Source organism: Phymastichus coffea, unplaced genomic scaffold (genome assembly GCF_024137745.1).
Source record: "Phymastichus coffea isolate CEN01 unplaced genomic scaffold, Cenicafe_Pcof_1.1 PCOF00159, whole genome shotgun sequence".
NCBI classification, from domain to species: domain Eukaryota; kingdom Metazoa; phylum Arthropoda; class Insecta; order Hymenoptera; family Eulophidae; genus Phymastichus; species Phymastichus coffea.
The window spans coordinates 387,101-412,114 of NW_026706970.1; the positions used below are offsets into that span (position 1 = coordinate 387,101).

General features: G+C 39.9%; 6 protein-coding genes across 12 annotated transcripts; 3 read left to right on the forward strand and 3 right to left on the reverse strand.

Moving 5' to 3' along the window:
* The first annotated feature begins 220 nt into the window (after nt 1-220).
* LOC131672841 (multiple coagulation factor deficiency protein 2 homolog) lies at nt 221-1,998 on the forward strand. Of its 2 annotated transcripts, none has more exons than XM_058950338.1 (5): nt 221-741; nt 911-1,012; nt 1,124-1,278; nt 1,351-1,499; nt 1,584-1,998. In XM_058950338.1, exons 1-5 carry the CDS (start codon nt 637-639, stop codon nt 1,754-1,756), a joined length of 684 nt encoding a protein of 227 aa, XP_058806321.1. In that variant the 5' UTR covers nt 221-636; the 3' UTR covers nt 1,757-1,998. The 2 variants fall into 2 exon arrangements, with proteins under 2 accessions (XP_058806321.1, XP_058806320.1); XM_058950337.1 differs by having other exon boundaries at nt 1,581-1,995.
* Nucleotides 1,999-2,423: 425 nt separating this feature from the next.
* On the forward strand, nt 2,424-4,284 carry LOC131672842 (protein SYS1 homolog). The gene is made up of 2 exons (XM_058950339.1): nt 2,424-3,378; nt 3,493-4,284. Exon 2 carries the CDS (start codon nt 3,568-3,570, stop codon nt 4,048-4,050), a length of 483 nt encoding a protein of 160 aa, XP_058806322.1. The 5' UTR covers nt 2,424-3,378; nt 3,493-3,567; the 3' UTR covers nt 4,051-4,284.
* Nucleotides 4,285-4,288: 4 nt separating this feature from the next.
* On the reverse strand, nt 4,289-5,207 carry LOC131672843 (NADH dehydrogenase [ubiquinone] iron-sulfur protein 6, mitochondrial). Its single transcript, XM_058950340.1, has 3 exons — nt 5,049-5,207; nt 4,688-4,864; nt 4,289-4,476 (listed from the first exon to the last, which is right to left on the reverse strand). Exons 1-3 carry the CDS (start codon nt 5,184-5,186, stop codon nt 4,414-4,416), a joined length of 378 nt encoding a protein of 125 aa, XP_058806323.1. The 5' UTR covers nt 5,187-5,207; the 3' UTR covers nt 4,289-4,413.
* A 2,238-nt stretch (nt 5,208-7,445) lies between these two features.
* Nucleotides 7,446-16,179, forward strand: LOC131672831 (synaptotagmin-5-like). Of its 2 annotated transcripts, none has more exons than XM_058950320.1 (7): nt 7,446-7,597; nt 11,862-12,123; nt 12,719-12,906; nt 13,698-13,999; nt 14,634-14,754; nt 15,084-15,433; nt 15,573-16,179. In XM_058950320.1, exons 2-7 carry the CDS (start codon nt 11,969-11,971, stop codon nt 15,882-15,884), a joined length of 1,428 nt encoding a protein of 475 aa, XP_058806303.1. In that variant the 5' UTR covers nt 7,446-7,597; nt 11,862-11,968; the 3' UTR covers nt 15,885-16,179. The 2 variants fall into 2 exon arrangements, with proteins under 2 accessions (XP_058806303.1, XP_058806304.1); XM_058950321.1 differs by having other exon boundaries at nt 7,592-7,734.
* Nucleotides 16,180-16,314: 135 nt separating this feature from the next.
* On the reverse strand, nt 16,315-18,058 carry LOC131672832 (large ribosomal subunit protein P1). Its single transcript, XM_058950322.1, has 4 exons — nt 17,851-18,058; nt 17,116-17,266; nt 16,605-16,703; nt 16,315-16,408 (listed from the first exon to the last, which is right to left on the reverse strand). Exons 1-4 carry the CDS (start codon nt 17,920-17,922, stop codon nt 16,395-16,397), a joined length of 336 nt encoding a protein of 111 aa, XP_058806305.1. The 5' UTR covers nt 17,923-18,058; the 3' UTR covers nt 16,315-16,394.
* On the reverse strand, nt 17,994-24,928 carry LOC131672830 (nuclear hormone receptor FTZ-F1 beta). Of its 5 annotated transcripts, XM_058950317.1 has the most exons (8): nt 24,578-24,772; nt 24,090-24,494; nt 23,468-24,013; nt 22,927-23,364; nt 22,484-22,800; nt 22,219-22,378; nt 21,921-22,097; nt 17,994-18,128 (listed from the first exon to the last, which is right to left on the reverse strand). In XM_058950317.1, exons 1-8 carry the CDS (start codon nt 24,632-24,634, stop codon nt 17,994-17,996), a joined length of 2,235 nt encoding a protein of 744 aa, XP_058806300.1. In that variant the 5' UTR covers nt 24,635-24,772. The 5 variants fall into 5 exon arrangements, 3 of the variants coding, with proteins under 3 accessions (XP_058806300.1, XP_058806302.1, XP_058806301.1); XM_058950319.1 differs by having other exon boundaries at nt 22,219-22,800; nt 24,578-24,928; XM_058950318.1 differs by having other exon boundaries at nt 18,006-18,128; nt 21,965-22,097; nt 22,219-22,800.
* Between the last annotated feature and the right edge of the window lie 86 nt (nt 24,929-25,014).

Genomic DNA, 25,014 nt, shown 5'->3' on the forward strand with positions numbered 1-25,014 from the left:
TAATCATAAATATAATATAGCTATTATTGATTGTTTTAAAAACCAAACAGGTAGTCAATAGTATATTTAAATATATATATATAATGAAATGACTACATAATAACTGTATTATATATGATTAATAATTAATTTCTTTATTTGGAAAAATATACACCTTTTCAAAGTCCCTAGATAATAAGTGTATATATAGTATGAATGTTTCCTCCATCACTCTCTCCACGCATTGCTCGGTACGGGACTTAGGCCTCTCGATGCTCGAGTCTATCAACAACGTTATTATGTGTCAGAATTCGTATCGTTTTGAAAGTGTCAGAGTCGTTTTGCAATCGGTTTATACAGGATACACGTCAAGTCTAACTCTCATAGCATGAAGACTATAAAATCTCCATGAATCGTACTTACAAGCACGACCATACTGTTCACAAATTTAAAAAAAAATTATCGCGGACGGCAAACGAAAGTTATAATACCTTGAAATAACTTTATCTTTTCAGTTTTAAATATTATTAAAACTTTCAATATCATCAGATATAACATTTATCACAAATAAATCTTTATGAATGTTTCATATCATTTTATGAGTAGACAGTTGTCCATGCTGGATTTTTGTTATTTTTATAAAATATTTTATAAAAGATGAACTGGATTTTTATATTTTTTATGATTCTTCATTGTAAGTGCAATGGTCTTGCATCTCAAGATCGAGTTCCACCTGGAGTGCCACCACAACATTATCAACAGGTTGATTACCATAATGATGTAAAATCAGTAACATATGTTTAATAAAAACAGCATTTCAATTAACATTATTTATTATCCAATTGATATTTTGAATTTATGTTATTGAAATAACAGTAACAGTAAATAATTGATAAAAATTGATAAGAATAAAACTGTAAATTAATTCTAGCCTTCTTTGCCTAATCACCATGGCTCAAACTTTCAACACAGTCCTCAATATCAAATGCCTCAATATCAAGCACCTCAGCAGCAGCAAATACTACCTAACCAGGTATATACAACATACTTTTTTTATTAAAAAATTCTATTAATCCTTATAATCAATATTGTTTCAAGTAAACTTATCAAACTAGTTTCAAGTATGTTATTTATATTTTTTAAGCAACAAATGCCAATAACTTCGCAAGCCCAATATATACCTGATATGTCTAACGTACATCAACCCATAAACCAACAAATTCCTGAAGTCCATAACCATGGACATCATATGCAGTCACAACATATACTTAATACGGCAAATATTGCTGAGGAGAAAGCGTAAATTTGATCATTGTATATAAAAGTTAATTTCAATAGAATGTGTATGTATTGGTTTGTTATTGTTTATAGTCATATCGCAGAACATCTAGATATACCAATGGATACAAATAAAATGTCTGAACAAGAACTACAATTTCATTACTTTAAAATGCATGATGCTGATAATAACAATAAATTAGATGGTTGCGAACTTATTAAATCCTTAATACATTGGCATGGTAAATAGTTTACTAAACTAATATTTGTATTACAATAATCATTTATTGCAGTAAAAAATATATCATTTTTTTTTCTATTAGAAGAAGGTAACAAAGAAGGCACCAATAAGGAAAAAAAAATTTTTAAAGATGAAGAATTATCTGCATTAATCGATCCCATTCTCGCAATGGATGACACCAATAATGATGGTTTCATAGATTATCCTGAATTCATTCAGGCTCAACAAAAAGCAGCATCTACCACAGCTGGTCAATAAAATAGTTTCTAGATTTTCACTGACTTTCCATTACTCTAATATTTTGTTATTTAAATAGAACATATACTTATAATAAATATTTTATAATAAAATCAGGTATATTTTCAAAATTCATTATTAGATAAGAAAGCAGTAAAATTATAAGAACACAACTGTTATAAAAAAAATGTACAAATCACAACTATAAAATAAATTTAACCAGCTTATTTATATAGGCTAAGAATAAATCTATTCTATTGGTTAGTTTTTGGTAAAATAATTTATTTCTTATGTACAGAAAAAAATTACTTTAATACAGATGAACTCTATTCAGTAATAAGCTTAAAAAATTGAATATTTATCCTTGGTAACCAATATCAAACCTATAGATGGTAAACTTGGCTAAATGTAATTTAAATTAAAAAAATTTAGTAGTTAAAAGTGATTCATAGAAAATAAATTTGTAATTTCTAATTATTACATCTTTTATTTTCATGGTTAAATATGTTTCATTATATTGTCTTTTTTATAGCCAATAAACAATAATTATGTTTATTTGTTGGAATTAGTAAAATATTAGTAGAAATTACTGAACTAAATATTAAATAATAAATTATTAAACTATACCATTAAATAAATTAAATGAATACTTGAGTGGATTTTTTGAGTGGTCAAAATAATTTTTCTACTTTGGATCCTTCAACGAGATCATGCGAGCCGCTTGAAAAATAGCATCAATATATATGAATTACTGTTAACTTAGTAATTAATTTCTTGTTGCATCAAATAAATAGAAATACAATTGCATTCAAATTATTAATTTATCTATTATAACTTTCAAACTGTCAATGAAAATGTCATATTTTATTGAAAACTGCGTATAAACTTATTGCGCAACAGCTGAATTTTACTTCAATCCTACACCGTGCTTTAATCTGACATATGGAGTGGCGACTGCATAGAGGAAAGGCCAAGAATTGTTGTATCCCAATCAAATCTATAACGTCTATAATAGAATCATCATAAAACATTTGTAATAAAAGTACTAAATGCTTTTAGAAACAAAATTTTTAAACTTAAAATTTTTTTAAAGTAATTATATTGCGCTATAAGTTCGATATGCAAAAGAGTAATAATAAAAATTCTTAATAATTATTAAATATGTATTATTTTAAATGAATGAAGTTTTTGTTCAAAGTTAAAACAAATTCATTGTTACTGTCACGGTAATCCATTTTATTTGAAGTACAATGACGAAAATTTGTAGAGCTTATGGAAAGTTAATTCAGAGTATAATACGCCATCCTTTGAATAGTGAATCATATTGAAATAATGCAATCAGAATAATATGACAGTTATACGCATAACAAAAATGTTTTGTTTATTGATACATTGATAAATTAGTTATCTTTCAGTGCTATTGATATTACACAATACTTGCAAATAATCTGGTTATTTTATAATTAAAAACGTCAAGAAAATAAGTAGCAGAGTCAGCCATGTTTTGGAGGTTACATTGATTAATACCGATACATTTATTTAGAAATTATCAGATATAAAAAATAAGCGGTATATCTTCTGATGATTAAAGCTGTATACAAGTAAAAATAAAGTATAATTATGTAATGATTTTTATATTCTACGTAAGTAAAATTAAAAATAATTGTTTATTTACGTCATTATTCGTTTCTAATAAAGTATTTTTTATTGTTAAGTAATTACATATTAAAGTTGAACCTCTGGTAATTTATTTACAGATTTTTAATATACATTCCATAATTGATAATCCAATATGAGACTGAAAACAAATTGATAAATTAAAAGAAATCACAATGAATGGAATCACTGGACAGTTTAGAAAAACAACATGGGATCCAATTCTCATCATATCCCAAATCATAGCGGTGCAGTGCATTATGTATTTCATATTAGGAGTATGGATTATGATGATAGCAGAATTTTTAGGAACAACAAAATCTCTTGACTATGCATTTCAATACAAGGAAATTCATGTTCGTGATTTTGGTGGTTATCTATTAATAATTGTTTTTATATTGAATTCAATTGTTGGTGCAATAGCGTTATGGTATCTGGTACAAAGGACAAAACAATGCATGGACTTTGCCTGTACAGCACACTTGATACATCTTCTTTGTTGTTGGATGTACAATGGTACTTTTCCAACAACTTTCAGCTGGTGGTGTTTAAATATTGTGACTACAAGTATAATGTGCGTATGTGGTGAATTTTTGTGTATGAAAACTGAGCTGAAAGCCATTCCTCTTGGTATGAGTAGCCAAAAAACAGCATTGTAACTACATAGAAAAATGCTATCTTTTCCTTTTGTTCACGAGAGAATTATTTAACTTTATTTAAACAAATTGAAACAATAGATTTTTAAGTTTTTTTTGTGATTATTTGTATTAGCTAGATGAAATAATGTAGTTGGTGTTATTTACTGATTTGTAATAAAAATATTATTCTTATACAAATAAACATTGCATACTCTTATATCTTTAGGTTTTAAGGATTAATACAACACATGTGCAGAACTTAAAATAAGAAGTTTCTTTATTAACAAGATTGGTTTTGTTCTATAACATTTAAATTAAACCATTATTTACTTTATAATTTACAGTAATTATTTGAATCGAACTACTGACTTTTTACATGTTTCTTTAATGATGATCTTTGTAGAATCTCAATCCACAATATCCACATGCATGGTTACCAGGTTTATCCTGTAATAAAAATGAGTATTTTTCAACTTTTAGGTGATAAATTCTATTAGTCACAAGAACAATATGTACAGATTCTATTTCAAAGTAATGAATTGATAACATCCATATAATTCTTGAATATATTAATTTTGCTATAAATTAATGCTTTATAATAACCATTAACAAATACACAGTAGTCAAGTCATTAATAGTTGTACTTTTAATGTCTTACCAAATTTATATAAACTTTAGGATGTCCAAGTGGTCCACCACCTCCATCACATGAAACGACTCTTGCTTTTTTAGAAGCAGGAGGTACTTCCTCAATCAAATTAATAGCCCAATTTGGATTTACATATTTTGGTCTATCAACAAACCTTGCAAGCCTGGAATCGTTAGGATCAAACACCTAGAAGTAATAATTTCTTGTTTTACAAATACTTTATTAATAGAAATTTTGAAAAATTATCAGCTCCATAGTAGTTGCTTAAAGTGAACAATATAACTAAAGAAATTCAAGAAAACAATATTGGAAAAGTAATTCATGTAACCTCTAGTGACTGACATAAGAACATTTGCAAAGCTCAATTTACCTGACCAGTGTGCGTTACTTGATCTTTAGGTTCCCATGATGAGGAATATCTAGAGGACACCATAAATAATGAGGGCAACGATTGACATTTTAATTTATTTGTGTTTTGGAGTAAACGAACGACACCGATGTTCGCCATATTTGCTCACTGTTTTTACCGACGGAACATTCCAATAAAATAGCAGACGACACTCGGTCAGAGATATATAAATCGAGGTAAGCAAGAGGTCGTACCTAATGCATGTTTTAAAAAATGTTTGTTTCTGATTTTGTGATTAAGTCCTAATGCAGTTTTATAACATATGTCACTACGTAATCGCGTTATTCGTCGATCTTTCCAATTGGTCAAGTTTGATACACAAGTCATAATAATGATGCTGATAAACGTCAGAAACCATGTTACAGTTTTTAAGTTTCCTTGACTCACTTTTTAAGTTTTTATACTTGGGCCAAATTTGATACAGATTTTGGAAAGTTGCGTATAGCTTGTATTATATTCATTATATTCCTATAAGCGTGATTTAAAATCTTCGTAGTGCTTCGGTACTTCAATATTCCTCGTAATTAGAGTATCGGTGCTTTCGGCACACTGTAAATAACAAGTTAGGAAGACACGGGAACTGGGCTTTTGTGTTTTTTAAGGGGAAGACAAGACATTTATTTTACACGTCCTCATTATACTAAAAAAATTAAAAGTGCACTTAGACATATAGTATAAAAGCCTCTTCTGGCTCTTCTACATGCTCATTAGTAGACTTCGATACATCCTGTGAAAAAAATCTTCAGAATCTTCAAAGAGCGATCATCAAATTTTGTCATAGGTGTAAATAATTAACTTATATTTCTAATATTAGTATGGAAAATAGGTGAACAGTGAAACATCGATGGATTAACTGTGCGCGTGCGATCGTACAATGAATTATTATAAAGTAAACTAATGTTCGACTGAAAATCAAAGTGCCTTGCGCACTTGCTTACGCGCTTCGCTTGTGTAATTTCCACTACTAATCTGATTTGACATCTGACAATCACAATTGCGTGACGATTGCGTCCTATGAATTCTATGAAACGCAATTCATGCCGCATATTTACTAAAGTTTCAAATGAACTGCAAACGCAAAGGCTTGTGGAAGCGGATTTTAGAACTTTATTTGGGTTCTGCATATTTGTTTGAAAGTTCAGTTGAAATTATTTAATTTTTTTATGCCATAATATTAACGTATTTGATAAAAGCTTGTTACATTGTTAATTAAGATTATTTTGTTTTTTGTAGCATGATATTCAGCCGTGAGTGAGATCTCAAGATGTTACAATTGAAATTGTTTCGTAAAAGGCTACGGGAATAAACTTAGTATCAAGTTACAATTTTTTTTTGATGAATATCTATTCCATCTCGTATAAATTATTTTTTTGTGTTTTTTAAGGGGAAGACAAGACATTTATTTTACACGTCCTCATTATACTAAAAAAATTAAAAATACTTATCTAACTTGTTTTTATAAATATATTACAGAATTCGAAACAAATAATATAAATTTATATGGGCGTTCAATAACTCATCTTACGTTCTTTTATCGACAAATGTTACGTGAGATATATTATTTAACATTCATTTGACGTTACTTAGATCTTCGACAAAAGTACGTCATAATGTTTTTCGCTAACAGCCGAACCTTTCTCATTTGCCATTACCGCAAGGGTAGTCAAGCACCTTCGTGCCTTGAGAATTCCCAGACAAAGGTCGAACGCTTCGAGGACCGAAAATTTCACGAAGCCGAGGGTAAAGAAAAGAAATGCTTCCGAGACGTTTACTGCCACTTGCCGCCGAGCGGTATTGGTCCGCGCAAAGTGTGCCCGGTATTACAAACCCAGTTGCCTCTTTCTCTATCCTGCCAACAGCTGACACCAAGCTATAGACACATCTTCTCATCCCCGAACTCGTGCCCACGCAGTCGCCTACCCCGTAGTAGTTATATGCGATACGTCACTGATCAGCCCAAATAAACGTCCGCGCGTTTATTTTTATACCTTTCTATTGACTAATCTTGCTTTTGCTGGAATTTTCGTCTACGCGTCGATCGCATATAGTCGCAACATGCAAGCTAGATCAAGGCAAAACCACGTATTTTTTGCCGACAATCAGCAGCTCGCAACAGAGGGATCCATATAGGACACACAAGCATACCAGCGATAAACAGGGCGTGTACCGCGCCTCGCAAGTGTCAGTGTCGTTGAGCGCTTGTCCGCGCGAGAAGGGGGTGAAGCTCGCGTCCACCTGTAGAGCCGTATATCCCAATTCGAATGCGTCTCCGTGCGGCGCGCGTGCGCAAGCTCGCCGGTGACCTTGACGTAGCGCGCTGTCGGCGCGCCCACCGCCATGGGTCGCACCACCCGGCTGTGCCCTCAGTAAGTCCTGAGAGACCGAGCGACCGAGTGACGTCTCGCTCTCCTCGCCGCCGCCGCTGCCACCGCCGCCGTCGTCGTCGTCGTCAACATGACAGTTGCCTCGACCAAGTGACCGTCAGTGCACTCGTACCGCTCGCTCGGACGGTGAGTCGAAAGCTCCGTTCTCTCCTTCTAGGAAAGCTTAGCGCGCGCGCGCCTCGTCCTAACGCCTGGCTGTTGCTGCTCGATCGATATACGTCGGCCGACTGTCGACGTGGTACCGTAGCCCAGTGAGCGAGCAGGTTTGTTTGGTTTTTTTTTTTTGCCTCACACGCGAGCTTTATTTCTTTCCCGTACGAGTTCGTGGTGCAGTGACGAGGCGATTCTTCGAGACAACTAACAAGATTCGCACCGTTTGAATTTAATTTCGAAAGATATTCACAATGTCGACGAGTCGTAACGATCGTTCGGTGGCCGATGCGTTGCTCAGATTTCCTCAGTTCGGGGGTTACTGCATCGCGCGAGATTAACGTAGAACCGGCGGAAGTTGCATTTTCACGTTATTAGCTACGGTGGATCGACAACGGGAGCCGCGAAAGTTGCATCGGCTATCGCTGAGAGTGGCGTACGGATAGTCTCCGACGGAGACGCGGCGAGTAACGAGAGGTTCGTTGGCTCGCCGCTCGAGCAAGTCGACGCGCGAGTAATTAATTGGAATAGCGCGAGGCGACAGAGCCATCGCTGTCCGGCCAAAACACCGCAGCCTCCCAACTCCTCCAAGCCTGCGCGTTCGGCTGGCTGCTCGGCCCTCCACTGCGTCAGCAGTTGGGGACACGCCCGCGTGCTCTGTACGTCTGCCGTGCCACTGGATTGCGTCTCCTGCGGGGCCCACGTCGAGCGACATCGATCGAGCGGACTTTTCCTGAACTCTGACTGATTTTGAAGGTCGACTCGCGGCTTGTTGACCGTCGCGCTCGACGTCCGTGTCATTTGCCGTTGTCGTTTCATCGCTATTCGCGTCCAGCGGTCATATACATTATTGGACGATCCTTCGGGAGATTTCCCTTTTTTTTATTTTCTACGGAAAAGCGGCTGTTACACTAGTTAATTAAACCCGGTGACCAAAGCACACCGTAAATTGGCATTGGTACTCGTCGATGAGCAAGCGTCATTTTTTCCTCGTTTAGATTGATTCGCTCCAAATGACGAATATTATTTTGTCATTGGCCCGCAGTACTTTCGCGACAGTCGCCGCACGTCGAGCTCGATCGTGAGTAGGTTCGCGCGCACGTGTGTCAAACTGATGTTCGTCACGTAACTGTATACGGCATTATATTTATACGCACGGTTAGAGCTTACGAGCGGGAATTCGGCGTCATTATTTTCGAAAATCCCACTCGTTATTCGTCCTTAGCAGAGGAACAAAGGAAAAAGCCATGAGTATATCGATAAAATGACGGTAGCGCATTGCAACGCAGGCAATGCACGAGCAGCGCGTGTAATTGTCTTCTCTCATACTTTGTCCCAATAACGACTGATACTCGCTGATTTTTCTATTCCGCGCATCGATGAGTTGTCCAACGCAGCTTTTACGGATTGCATGCTGCAACTGGGCCCACGGGTATCGGGTCCCGTGGGAAGATGAGTCCTATAACGGTGGATGACGAGTCTCTCTTGGCACTTTTTATCTCGTTTGTAAACATCTCAGCGGCGCGCCAATTTTTCGAAAAGTTTCTTCTTACTAAATTGACGGGCTTTTCGTTTTTGACGCATGTAAAGTGCTAATTTGACATGTTTAATTTCAACAACGCAGTTGACTCATGTCCGTCGGATTAAAGGACGGATCGTTTTTAATTAAATTCAAATGACATTGCCTTTGCAGTCGGATTATTAAAACGAAACGAGAAAACGAGCCAATGGAAATGTTAAAAATAACCGAACTGGAAGAGCGGAAAGACAAACCGCGGTGTATAAACGCCTACGAGAATATTTGACAATTGCTTTTATATGTGATCTGAAAAGCTTTCACTCGTCGCCTCTGCTGTGCGTAAGCGCCGGCAGCGCAAGAGCATCGAAATAAACGTTGCGCAAATATTGCACATGATCGTGGCAAAGAAAATTCAGGAGCACGCCCTCGATAATGATCATCAAAGCGCATACTCCATTTGTAACGGCTTCTACTCCCGTGTCCGCGTTCTCCAGTTCTAAGTGGTTATTGCCGCAACGGAAGTTTGACGGACGAGGCTTGCGTAACGCAACTGGCGTGTCCCGAGAGCAAATAACGCTTGCAGTCCAATCACTCGCAAGCTAACCGAACCTCTGAATAATCTCAACGAGCAGCTTGTTACGCAAGTCTAAGGACTTTCGCGTCGCGGCATTGTCGAGGAAGAAGCTCGGATAAAGTAACGGGCAACGTGTTTCCTCGATCAATGCGAGTGCTCGAGCAGGCGAAAATCGCACGAAGAAGATCGGCCGATCTGCCGCCCGTCTTGCCCGCATTTGACGTCGGTTCCCGGTGCGACCGAACCGACCCTTTCACTTCCGAGGGCTCGCGCGCGGGTGGGCCGGCACTCGCCGAAGCGCGCACTCGTGAATGGCAGGAAGCGAAAGCTAGCCGGCAGATTGACAAGGGTTATTGGCTTTCTTTCCACGAGCGGAAAGAGCAACAATGCCGCCGGGCGTTGCGCTTTTGTTGCCTTTGTACTTGTCTTCGCGGCAGAAGGAGCCACTTGGACTCGAGCGCCAGTTAGCAGTAGCAGCGTCGTTTCTTCGCTCGTCGCGGTATCGATTCATCTTGCGCCGACGAGCACGTATAATAATCTTGGCGCGCGTACAGTCGCGCGCAGCGGAGGCATTGAAATAGATTGCCAATAAGATCCCCTAAGCTTCGGCTAGGCGTGAAAGTGCTTTAAAAGCTCTCTTAACGTTTCGAGGCAAAAGAAGACGCCCCGCGGATAAGCCGCGTTCGCACTCGACCTCGCCTTTCTTCCCTTAATTATTTTTCGCAGTCGCGCATTAAACTGCCAGAGATTAACGAGGCGCGACGCCGACGCCGGCGATTCATTAAAAAGGAGCGAGCCTCGTTCGCCGTAATCCGCTTGGTCCGCAAGAGAAGTCGTGATGCTTATAGCCGAGAGATAGGCGCCATATACATATCGATTCGTATCCAGCCCCCAGGGAGATCCCGAGGCGCGAAGCTTTCTTGCCTCTCGCTCCCTCGCCTGTGCGCAGCTCCCTCTTTATTTGTTCGTGCAGTGTGCGCACAGCGAATTTTATATGTACATTTGCTTCTGCCCCGACGGCATTCCCGGATAACGACGTGCCGACTTTCTTAGTCGAGCGAATCTTCGAGCTCCGTGACAATAGTCGCGAAAGAGCATTCCGACGAGCTCGTTGTCAAGGAGCCATTCCTCCGAGACAAGCCTTCGTTTGAAAAAGCGTCGCGCTAAATGACAGAGAAAGAAAAATAATAGCTGAAAATTATCCACCAAGTATCAATAAAACGACTCGAATTCTCGAATTCACGCAAGTATTGCAGAGTTGGTGTACGCACGCGAAAATCGATAGAGAAGTGCGAACATGAAAGCCCCTATGAACTCTGTACCGTTGAGTCGTGTGTGAGCTTTGCTCGAGCTTGAAATCCCTGTTCCCGCATCTGATCGAAGACGAGTACGCGATTCCACGGCCGTTCGGCACTAATTCACAGTCAATATCGATCCACTTCAACGTCCGTCAAATGTAGCCGAAACGTTGTACTCGCGTTTACGAATTATCTTCGATCGAGCGCCAATACGTATGATCTATATGGCAAACTTGGAAGAAACAATAGCAAGTCCTTAGGAAGTTCATTGGAAAACTCGAAACAATGCGACAAACTTCAGCTCACGGCGGATGATCTGAGAGCTAACGAAGCGTGAAAAATTGGTTATTAGTAGTTTCGACGTGACGAGGAGGGAGTTGGCGCGCGAAATGAAATAATGCGAAGTGAAAGCGGCGGGTATATATAAAATACGTCGCGACGGGCTCGACGTCGCCGAGTCGACTGCGAGCCATCGTGCCGTGCGTATCGGAGTCGTCAATTGCGCGCGAAGGTGCGAAGACGAAGTATACGTTGGCGTCACGAGCGAATCGTGCCGAGCGTTGCTCATCGTTGAAACACGCCGAAAATAGAAGAACAAGAAAAAGTACGGAAAACGATCGGTCCGCTAAAAGCATTCGCCAAACCTCGTCGCCGGCTCGTTGCGCTCTAGTTCGGCCATCTCCACGACGGAAACTGCAATACAAAACTGCCGGCACGTATATATGTAAATATATATATATATATATATATATAATTTTTCCCAACGACGTCTCGTGCTCCGGAGTTTCGAACGAAAAGAATCGAGTCCCCACTGATAGATCGAGCGCGTGGGCAATTTTGGTTTTGCAGAGAAGCTGTAGGTGAGCACAGCAGCCGGCGCCGCCGCCGCCGCGGAGGATGGGGAAACGCAACGGCCGCTGACTGGAGAAGGCAGTGCGCAAGGACCGAAGGACAGCATGGGAGGCACGGCGAACGGGCCCTACGGCGACCTGGACCCCTCGAGCCCGGAGATGTTCGCGATCCTGGGCGCCATCGGGGCCACAGCTGGCGCCGTCTCGGCCGTGATCGTCTACGCGCTCTGCGCCAGGCGGCGACGCGCTCCCCTTAATTGGTAAGCCGTTGGTTGGTTTCTCCGCGGTTTCGCCGCGGGGGCCGTACTCGCCCGCCGCGTTCGTGGGCCTCTGATTAGTTGTCGTTTCATTTATTTTTTTCTCTTGCTCTTCCCCTCGACTCGAGTGCGCTGGAAACTCAATTCCGCCGCGAAAAGACGTATTACGCCCGGCCAGCCGTCAGCTGTTGCTCGCGCTCGGGGTCGCAACTAGCACGGACGCAATTTGACGTGACGCTGAAAGCGAGCCTCTGCGACGACAAAGTTTCATTGGAATTTCACGAAACTACTGATACTGGAGTCGTCGGATCGTCACTTTCGTCGCTCGGCCGAAGGAACCTTGACGGATTATCGATCGATCTCGCGGCGCGAGCAAACGATTAGGTTCGACGAAAGGTTCTTCGCAGCTCGCCATCGTTTTGTCATTCATTTTGTCGTTGGAATACCGCGGAGCTGGGATATTTTACCATCGTTTGCGCCATTCTGTCCGACGTCAAATCGACGGTGCGTGGCGTTGCTTCCGTCGTGGGAAAACTCGCGGCTTAGCCCAATGGTACGCGGAAGAGAATGATGAAGTGGCATTTTCCCCTGCACACAGGTTCGAGAAAGATCTGTTGAATCGTGCGGAGGAGGCGAAGAACTCGTGCAAAGAGGAGTACGCGCTGGCCAATCTGCATCCCGGCCTGGCGGCCATAGGCAAGCAACAGGGCAGTGCTACCGCGGCGGACGAGTGGCGGCAGCCGCGCGACCCCATCCTGAACAATCGGGTCATGGAGGCGCGCGAGAGTACGTATGACCGCGGAATATCGTTCGTAGCGCGCCGGTCGAAGCGACAAATTGAAATGCGATGATCGCGTCTGTTTTCTTCTTGGCATCGGAGATAAATTACAGACAGAGAGAAATAGCAGCGCGTCTCTCATTAATATATCACGCGCTGCGTTCGGAAACAACGAATAAGCAATCCAGCTAATTGCATCGAGAGATCAGCGCGAACAATTGATTACCAAATGAAATTCCGACGACGATAAAAGGAAGAAGAGAATGGAAAGAACGAGTTATCGCTGTTAATACCGCGAAGTAATTTCATGCTCAATTGGAAAATTGGCGTTCGGGCATCAGACTGGATCGTCAAGAATTTCGTTTGCGGCTAAACAAAATCAAACTTCTCCCGAATCCTCGCCGCAGCGCGTTCAGTTCGCGCCGATAAAGTTTCAGTACAGTCGAAAGGTAAAAGGCAAATTTAGTACATTCGATGTGGCATCCGACGGAAATAATGGGAATCGAAAACGTCGATACAAGTTCGCTCGAGCAATTAATTGTCCAGCTATTCATTTTGGATTGCTTAAGCATTATGAAATTCAACGCGATCGGCCGAGTCACCGCTGTACAGAGTTGGCGACGCACGGGATCTAACTCACGTCTCTAAATTGATGCGGCACTTTGGACAGCAACCGGTAAACTTTTGATAGGAGCTTCGGGCGACAACGCGCGACGAACGCAAGAACGCAGTCGAGCACGTCCGCGGCATCATAAAGCGGCAGGCGGAATCAGTGAATCGCGCTTGTCGTATGCCCCAGTGGGTCGCCACTTGTCGGAGTGCAGCTGCGACGAGGCGACGGGCTCGTCACCGCTGGCGCCGCCGCTGCCCGGCGGAGCATTGGTGGCGAGCGACGAGCGCATGGTGATCCTGCGCAGCCTGCCGCTGTCCAGCTGCGGCAGCGCCAACGGCTCCGACGCCGGCTCCTTACACGCCCGCCTCTCCAGCACCGACAGCGACGACATATCTTGCCCGCGCTCCGCCAGCGAGACCCGCGGCGAGCTCCAGATTCAGCTCACCTACGACGCGCCCAACGGACTGCTCAGCGTCAAGCTCGTCGAGGTAATTCTTCGTCCGCAGCGCTACCACTGACTCACGACTCCAACTTCGCACTTCTTGTCGCGTTCGTCGAGCCAATTTCATGAAAATCGAATAAACTTCGCAACGAGTCGTCTATGCCACGAGGAGGGACAAACCGCGATCCGCTCGCATAACTTTGCTGTTTTACTCGTGAAATAGCTCACTTTATTGCTTCTTATTCAAACAAAAGTACATTTTACAATGGCTATTCTTTCGGCTTTCTTGCCGCCTCAGCGATCGCGCACAGTTGACATCATTATACGTCGCAGCGGGGCGAAAACGAATCTCTCGCTCGTTACTTCAGATCCTTGTCTTTAGGAGACAATTGCTCCCTCGAGTACACAGTAGTCGAAAGCACTGCGGTCATGGACACGGAGTCAAATGTCGCGTGGGACAGCGTCGCCGAAGAGACAGAAAAGAAGGAGATGATTCGGTCGCTGTTCCAACGTCACGCCGTGTCGTCACCGACTGAGGTCGCATAACTTATCACGTCAAATCAAATGCCCTGGAGGTTCCGCGAGAAGCCTACTATATGGTAGATCGACGAAACGAGTTGAACGACGCACCAATCCCGACGAGAACTGAGCGCGCGCCGATTTGTTTGGCTTTCTTTCAGGCTCGCGGCCTTCGCGCACGCGACTTGAGCGAGACCGCCGATCCGTACGCCAAGGTACGCCTGCTGCCGGACCGCAGCACAGTCAAGCAGACACGCACGTACAAGCAAACGTTAAATCCAGGTAAACCCTCTCGTCACTCTCACCTCAGCTCTTTCAATTGGATGCCGATAGCATGTCGGTCTATTGTTGGACTGCGTCGTAGACCCACCAATTGTCGGCGACTTATATCGTCCGCAATTTGCCGCTGACAAATTATTGGAGAACAGTCGGCTGTTGTGAAATGTCGCAGTTCGATTTACACGCAAACACGCACCTAACTTATTATATTTCACTAGCAATCATTGTTGATTTAACAAGATTTTAATATTCACTTTCATTGCAATTGATTTTTCAAAGGCTCGTTCGAACAATCGCGCAAATAAAACATGGCAACAATCAACGCTTTTCAGAATTCAACGAAGATTTCGCATTCCAAGTTGCTCCGAATTGTCAGCTCGCCGAACGAACGCTCGAGGTGCTGCTATACGACTTTGACACGTCGGCGAAGCATCGCAACCTTGGTTACGTGCAAATCCCAATGTCGACACTGGGAGAATTGGGACCAGAACCCAGAACGGTTACCAAGTCGGTGATGCGCTACGGCACTGACGGCAGATTCAAGGCGCCGTCGCTCGGTGAACTGATGGTTTCACTGTCTTATCAGCCGTCCGCCGAGAAGCTCACCGTCATTGTCATCAGGGCCAGGAATTTGCCGATCAACGATGAGACTGGCGCCGTCACTTTTGAGCCATACGTTCAGGTACTTTTTATTCATTTTTTAACAATTAACCACTTGGCGACGAGAACTTGCAACTTTGTACCATAGTATGTATCGTAGTTTTAACTCTGATCATCAGCGTAAACGTTCACTGATCGTAAAAAATACGATTTACTCGCAGGTAAACATCATGCGCGAGGGCAAGAGTTTGAAGAAGAAAAAGACCAACATCCGGCGCGAAGGCACCAGTCCGGTGTGGAGCGAGAGTCTGAGCTTTGACCTGGCGCCGGACGTGATAGCCGTCTGTAGCCTGAACTTCACGATCTACCGAGCAAACGGCGAGCTGCTCGCTCGCTGCGAGGTCTCGCAGCTCAGGCACCACGAGCTCTTCCATCGCGTGCTCGCTGGCGCCGGTGCCTCGGCCCAATGGTTACCCTTGTCCGAGCCCGAACGACCCAGCACCAGCGAAACTCCGGAGCCTAAGTCGGCTTAGGGTCTCTCGTCCTCTTGAGCTTTCATTGGCTTATCGGTCGTTGCTCCGTGTACTTTCTTTTCCGAATAAAACTGGCGTCCTTCTATCCGCAGCAAATTGATAAGCACGCACTTTTCATCGAGTGGGATTCCTTTTCGTTTTGCAATTTTTGAAACACAAAGGCTGGATAATACAAAGCAACAAGTGTCGATATAGATGATAACAAAAACAGGTTAACAAGTATCCAAATAGACGTAGCAACTTTCAGATATACAATGCAACTATTATTTTTAAATGAAAGATTTTATGATTGTATCGACGTCACTTTAGAATTTAGTGGCCAGTGACAAAATATGTGTAGGAACAATCCCAACGTTGGCAATTACAGGGATTAATTTATGTCGTTGATAGTTACTTAAAGGATATTAGATAAGATAGAAAACTATACAAATTCAATTTTTTAATTTTTTTTTATTTTGTCACATGTACAATAGAACTGTACAAAAATGGTGAGCACTCACAGGTACTGATTTAATCAAACAGACCTGTAACAGAACAAGCAAATAATTTTTCATTAGTAAATTAGGTTCTATCTATGTACAATTGTAATCACTATTTTTATAAAAGTCTCATTTAGAAATTGCTCTTCATAAGCTTGTTTCAGTAGCTAATACATGCTTAACTAATCATTGGAATGTTAAATTATTATAGAAATTGTAATAAAATGTAATATAATCTTACCAAAGCCCAAGTCATCGTCAGATCCCTCATCAGACTCTTCCTTCTTCTTCTCTTCCTTAGCAGCCGGAGCCTCAGCAGCAGCAGCAGCAGCAACTGGTGCTGTTAAGTACATGAATAATTAATAGTATTTTGGTCAAAATTTTAATTATAAATGACCGAAACTTGTTTAATCTATGTTATGTCATATACCTTCAATCTTTATTTCTATTAAAATATATTATTAAATTTCTGTAAAACTATGTAACAAAAGAATATATTATATTAATCTTTGTTATATTAATCTTCATTAAATCCACTATACACATTCATTTGCTATGTTACTATCACAATTAATTTTTGTAATCTATTTATTTTGTAGATAAAAAAACCTCGGTTCGAATTAACTTATGCAACCTTACAGGTTTTTTTTAACATCAATTTCTCCTCTAATGCTGACCATGCTAGCCAAGTGTTAATGGTAGTCTGGTGGATGAAAGAGGACAATAAAATTTAAAAAAAAATGAATTCTTACCACCAGCTGCGGGAGCAGCACCAGCTCCAGCACCAATCTTGGTGATCAAGTCCTTGACATTGACACCTTCAAGAGCCTTTGTGAAGAGACCAGGCCAGTATGGCTCAACATCAACATTGGCTGCCTTGAGGATAGTCTGAATCTTCTCACCCTTCAGCAATTGATTGATTAGTATTAAAATGGCTTATTTTTAATTAAACTAAAATTAAACAATATTTCAGTTCAAATTTGATAGTTCAACTTTCTATAAATTAGATTACTTGAACCTTTATTTATTTTCTCAAATTAGAATTGAATAATTCATATTGTTTGGTTTCACTTTGTCAATAAATTATCCATTTCTACGCAATACGCAAATGATATCTTAGAAACATTAGTAGAATTAAACATTTAAACATGTTATTCATGCTATAGCAATTTTTAGTTATAATCAATGAGACAATTACGGGTACAAATTCTATAAAATAGCTGATTCTATAAAAATTCTATAAAAAATTGTTTCCATTATATTCCAAGTTAACAATAAATTTTTTTTAACAAACGATTGTATGTATAAATATAACCTTACCAAAAATCAAATCATATCTCCAATTTTTAAATATAAATTCAAGACAAAGTTGAAAGATGACGTAAATAATTTAGTAAAGTATTTTATGATTTTATTATAAATTACTTTTAAAAAATGTAACAAACTTTTAAAACTTGAAAAAAGCAATGTTGTTAGAGGTTACTTACAGTTACGGCGACATCGTCGTCGGCGAGAATGAGTGCGGCGTAAACGCAAGCGAGCTCAGCCTTCTGTGTCATTTTTTATGTATTATTTTTTTAAAATTATTGTTGGATGGCTAAATAAACTAGTGCAAGTCGCTGATTAGGTCTTAGTCAGCCTCAGCTCCAAACAAGAGAACCATGCACTTTGACCAAGAGGCGCGAGAAAGAAAGCCAGAAGAACCAAGTCGCGACTCGTAAGTTCCGGAATTCTTCGGATACCACGTGATGCTTTTAGTACCAAACTGCAACGAGAGAGGGATACTTTGATTTGAAATATGGTATCATTGAATTTTTTTAATTGATTAGAAAATTATCAATCAATGAAGAACATATTCTTAGAAAAAAAATATTGATGTTAATCACATAATTATTATTCATCACCATTTGCTACTCTATTTAAAATAGCCCTTTTGATGAAAATTTAAAAAAACGTTGATTTGTTTATTGCTGAAAGTGATGATTATTATTGGGTAAACAACATTGAACATTTTTTATTTTATAAAAAGTGTTTTATTTTCCAATGATAATTTGTAATGAATCTACGTATAAAACTACATTTTTAATGTATTCGAATGGATAAATCTAGTCGATCTTGTCTCTCTACAGAGAAACACGTATATTTCTGAGATGTCTATTGCTTTTTTATCGTACACATACGATTCTCTTTGTATAAAAAAATTTTTGTTGGTGGTCTTTGCAGCATTGATGAGAATACTATAGTGAGTATCTATCGATGATATTAATCATGATAATGAATGGTTTGATACACTGAAATCAATCTTAATAGTTATTTTCCTTATATTCGCTCGTAGTATTTATAGCAGATGTGTATATATAATATGTATAAAATTGTTGATACAGTCTGTCACGATTAAGCTCTTCAAATATCGAATAACTTTTGTCTTATATTTGCTCTACACAATTATCTTGTTTAAATATTGTCGTTATTGGCAGAACTTCATTTTAAGAAATTCAATAAAATGTATTTATAGACGAGAGCTATTCCCAACAAAAAATGCAAGTCGCAATAGTTATTCATTACGCATTTTATAAAGTTTACATTCGATTGCCACAGTAATTGTCTTAGTATTAATGATGATTCATGAATATTTCTTTTTGTTGCAAACATTCAGGGAATCACAAGAAAAACAATGTAAAAAATTGCATTACACGATTACATTAAATGTAGATATAATAGCTACTATAAAAATAGAAACATAGAATAGTCACTTTTTAACAGGCAAATATCTAACTTTATTTTTCCTATATTTAACACGCACTCCTATTACAAGTCGTACTTGAAAATAATTCACTTAAACGAATTTTCAGGCACTCAACGCGGCAATTTGTTATTAAAAAATTTATCACGATAACGTAGTTAGTATATTACTACATGTATATACACTTTTAGCTGTGGAAAGTTAAATTCATCTGTGAACATTATTGATTAATTTCTGTTACCAATACCAATTAATTACCAATTGTGATAAATACTGAATGTTTTTCAATTGCCAATTATATGCTATTTAATTGTTCAAAGTATATACTTTTGTTATATGATTATTCATATAAATAAATCGGAGACAAAATTTTCACTCTTGTACGTAAATTAAAATTTTCAATTTCCCTTATGAAATAAAAATATATTTTTCGATTTAAAAAAAAAATCACTTTTAGTTATTAATATTCCCACTAATTTTCATGATATGAAAATTTTAAATAGATTACAGATTTTTGTTTATAAGGAAAGGTTTATTCAGTTACACGATTTTGGAAACTATTGTAAACTAATCATCAAGAAAATAAATACCGTAAGCATGTAATACGCAACACTTTTAAGCTATTTTGTCTTTCAGCATATATTCAAAATTTTTATATTCTGTTTATTGATAAAAAAATTTTTAATTACCGGGCATGCATGTATTTAAAAGGAAATCCAATGTACCTCGTAAAACTATTTTTATGATAAACTATGGCCTCAAGTCGGAAAAGAAAAATGGAACACCTTACAAATTCATATAAATTCAATTCAAACGAAAATTCTTTATATAAAAAGATACTTCCACGAATAAATAAATTGCAGTTTTATAACTCAGGCCACAGTTATCGACTCACTTTCTTATTTTTAATAAAAAACCTATTATAGCTGTTATGAAGTACGGATACAATTATAAATGAAAGAACGATAACATGAGATGTACCTTTTCCAGACAAAGGTATGAAAGAGCGCCATATAGATATCCAAGTCCTTTACAGTACAGTATTCATCATTGACTTTTTAAGTACATTTTGTTCGCGAAACTGGGATACGAAGGCATTATGCATTGAACTTAAGTAAAATTGTTAAACGATAAAAATACTGGTACCTTAATTAGTAACCATAACAAAATGTGGCCTTGGCAATTGCAGATTTTTGCTGCACTGTATTGGCGCACACTGCGATCCACGCTTATTATTTTTAATCTAATTTTCGACTCACTCGCTCACAAAATATTTTCAGATGTACAAACATACTAACACAAGATCACGAGTAAAAACGGATGTCTAAATATGCAAATGCACGAATTATGATTGACATATGTATACGTTGCATTCCAACGAAATGTACATTAATTTTTTCTGTCTTTTATCACTTTGATTCGATCAATTTTCATAGTAAATAGTAGAAGCCTTTAATAATGACATAAAATTTGGAGCGAGCAAAAAATACATATGGTCAAAATAACTTTTTTTTATAACACTGGCACAAAAACGTGCATTCGCTTGCGATCCCCTGGATTTTAGCGTTATTTTTGTCAGTCTCGTCTTTTCATTCAAAGCACATTGGACGCACAATCATACTGTAGGCTACTACGAAACTCCTGTATATTTTAAGGCAGGAATGCTAAATTCACGCAGGCCTTGTATGGAAGCATTTTTCAGTAAAAAATATAATATATTTATATAGCTGTATCTATCTATTCGTATATGCATATTTATAAACTGTATATATAAATTTTATTTTTTTTATAATAATATAATATATATATATTTTTTTTTATATAAGTCCTTTATCAGTTTACATACTTTTGAAATAACTCTATAGAAAAGTAGTCCCGTCACCACGAGCTAACGCTAACACGGACATGCGCATTTTTCGTCATTTTACTTTCATAATTTTTAAAAAGTTTCTATATATAAACTTTCAACGTTCGTATGATTTAATTTTAATTGAAGTTCATGGACCCGTAATATGCCAAATTTGAAAATCACGAACATATCACTTGTGAAAGAGCTTTAGGTCTGCTATTCGAATATATCCGTTTTTTTCTAACATATTGCTAGAAAAATAAGATATTTCGAATAAGCAAACACAATTTAAAGAGCGTTAATATCAGCGTAAAAACCTGTATTATAGTACGATTTAAAAATATTTTTACCATAAAATTTTGATTGATAATGGATTTCTTATCTTCTACCAATTTATCGATTTGATGAAACGAATATCATATACAGAAGTACGAATCTAATTCAAACTTCTAAATAAAGAAAACCTAAGTTACAAAATTACAAAAGAAATTCATTAATTTGTTCCTACTCAAAATAAGTATATCTTTTAATAAATATAAACTTTTACGAAATGTTTCGCTTTGTTTTTCAAGTGTCAAATAATGTACGATAGCTTTAAAGTATGATTTAGACTTTTACAATTAAATAAGTACCTAACAACCACATTTAGTCGAGGAATATATTCCGCAAAGAAAAAACAGGTTGCTTCGTAAAAAAAGTTCGTCGCGAACTTTACGAGCCCCCGTTATTTTTTCTTGCTTTTCATTTTTTGTTTTCTTGTTTTTTTCTTTGTTTTTTGATAATAAAGCTCTTCCCTCAATAATTTTATCGTTCTCACTTCAGACAGTCGCGTACTATGACATATCTGCGCTTATACTGCACTTGTTAGAATTGCATTAATGGTCCCCTCGAAGCAATTCCATCAAAAGATTGAAGGAGCAACCTTCACCTTCTGCACGCTTGGCGCTCAGAAGCTCTTTGCCTACCTGACAAGTTCTTTGTAGGTCAGGGATTCGTAGTAGAAGCTCACCGAACTTGGCTGGCATTTCCGGATACCTAGCGATTGTGTATTGTTGTAGCGCTTGCAAAGCTTTTTCTTGCGAGGCGCGCACCTTCTCAGGCTCCTTTAATTCACTCGTATCCGATGTCAACAACACTATTACCTGAATAAAAAAAATAAATATTGATTGCCAATCAAGCTCGGGTCATATATTTCTTTTATTAATGTATAATGGCTGCTTTTATAACGTATCGCAGATAAATTTATTTGGATTGTCAATTTACCTTCATAGCGACATATTCGTATTGATCGACCCTGAGTCGCCTCAAATTATTTGTGAATGCCAGCATTCTCTCGATACACGTAGCCAGTCCCAGCTGTTTAGCTTGCTCCAGAGTAATAGACTTGCCAAGCGAAACCCTAATTTCACCAGGAGTGCTCATACTACGAAAACAACAAGAGAATAGTAGTAATTCGCACCAGGAGTTGATGAGCAAACAAATCTGATCGTCGATGGAAATATTTTTGAAGAGAGGCAGACTTTTGCACCATTTAACGATCTTATAGAGTCGATGATCAGCGATATTGCACAAGTTTGACAGAAAATCCGGATGCTGCGTAGAGTTGCTGTTAGACGAGCTACTCGGTGGATTGCTGGACGAAAGAGACGGAGGTGAGTGTTGCTGTTCCAAAGTCGGAGTGGATGATGCTGAATTGGTTGAATTTGGGCGAATTGGGTCTGGTTGAGGGGTGAGATTGCCATTGCTCGTGGCACTGCTCAGATTGCTACCACTTGAACTACTAGCTAGACCATTCGAAGTACTCAAGCCGCTCAACGAGTCACCACTCGCGCTATTGGGCAGTGACTGTGAATTTCAAAAGAACCGTTAATCGACTTTGTGAATTTAGCGAGAATTTGGAAACGATTGAATTATTAAGTGATTGTGATTCAATTGATATTATTAAATGTCGTTCTAGCAACTAATAAGTACCTGAGAAAGATTAAGCGAGCTCATAGCGCCAACTCTGTCGTTATCATTGTAATGCCACAAATGTTCGACATCCATGATGTCCTGAAGTAGCTGCGGTACCACCTGCACTTTGTGGGAATGATTGGAGTGCTGCTTCATGGAGTGATGATGCTCGCCACCTACGGACGCAGGACTGCAAGGACCACCTTGACCCATCTTGTCGGAGCTCATGCCTGGACTACCCATCAAATTGGCAGGCAACGTGTACGTGCATTGATAAGTGCTACGGCCACCGCGCGTTCGATCCTCTCTGATCGCCTCTAACTTCATACCCATGTTGAGGCACTTGTCGAAGCGGCAGGCTGGACATTTCTTGCGCGTTGCCACCGTTACCGGACAGCCTGCCCCTCTAAGGCACACGTAATTTTTGCGATTTTGCACCGTCCTCTTAAAAAAGCCCTGCAATTTTAAGTAAAGTCAGTATTACATACTTCCGGATGACTTACCAAACTGATAATATGCTCGCTAATGAATGGTTATGAATTCTTACGACAATACTCACCTTACAGGACTCACAAGAGAAAATACCGTAGTGAAATCCGCTGATTTTATCACCGCAAATCGGGCAGGGACTGTTGATGAGCTGCTGCCTGGTGGAGATGCCGGACGGTGCGGAGGGCAATCTACAGTCGTCTTGATCATCGAGGTGAGCGTCGCTCGAGTCTCCAGCTGCGACTCCTGGGCCAGCGGCATAATGATGCGCCGCTTGGGCGACTCCCGATTGTAAATGTAGCGCAGCAGCCTGTTGTTGAGCGGCGGCGTGATGATGCGCGTGACGTTGCTGGACTGGCGAATGCGTCGGCGGACTGAGAGAGCCGTAACTGTAGCAGCTGCTCGACGCGTCCGAATTGTTGCGCGACAGCGAGTGCGACAACGAGAGCGACAGCGAGGACGTAGAATTGTTAAAGCTGTGCCGGGAGAGTGAGAGCGATGAGGAGGGTACTGGCGAACCGGGACCGAGGGCCGAGTGACGACCAGCGTGCGGCGATTGAGTTGGCGAACTGAACACGCTGTACGCCGAATGAATCGCTGAGTCTGGCGATGGGACCTGTGTAGATAAAACACGACGATTAAAGTAGCTTCCAACGTAGCTGAGCCCTCCGCGTTGAGTAAAAGTTATTCACCTGAGATCGAGTATGGCTGTGTTTGGTGAGATGGTGCCTAGGTATGAGCACAGGACTGTGATTGGGCGTGGAACTGCTGCAGCCGCCGAGCAGTTTGCCAACGAGAAGTGGCAGGTCGCTTTGCTGTCCCTGCTCGAGATTCTGCTGTTGTTGCTGCTGCTGCGTCTGCTGATGCTGGTGCTGGTGGTGGTGATGCTGCTGCTGCTGCTGTTGCTGGTGATGATGGAGCTGCTGTTGCACATGAGGTACGGCGACGATCGTTTCGTTCAGCGAATTGCCAGCAAGGCTCTGTAGACCAGGACTCGAGCGAAAGTCCGGTTCGGGTTTGATTGGAAACTTGTGTTCTTGAGGACTGGGACTCGAACTGCACACTTGCACGCCTTCCATCGATGTCTCCTCGTGATCCTGCAGTGATTTCACATCAGATTTGGTAAACGATGCTTTTCATCAAGCTGTGGATGAATACTTAAATTCGACGATAAACCAACCTGAGTGATAGTGTTGGACGACATCTCCTGATCGGACAGTTCTCCTTCCCACGACATTGGCCTTTCAGGTTGTTGATGCACGACATCGCTGTCATCTCGCCCCGCCGCGTCTCGCTTTTTCTTGGTGCGCAGATTTACACCGCGAAAGTCGATGCGACTGACTTCACCGTCGCTGTCACCTTCGATGCTTTCGTCGACCGACGCCGATTCGCCCGAATCCGCTGCCGAACTGGTCACTCCGCTACTGCTTCCGCTGCTGCTGCCGCCGTTGTTATTGCTGCCACTGCTGCTATGGCAGTTGGACACTACCGACACCGTCACACCGTTCTGACCGGCCTGATATTTACACACGCTTTTACCTGCACAACAACATTGTATCGTTAAAATATTTCAGATAAGTGTCTTTACAAAGAAAAACAACGAATTACTCAAATGAT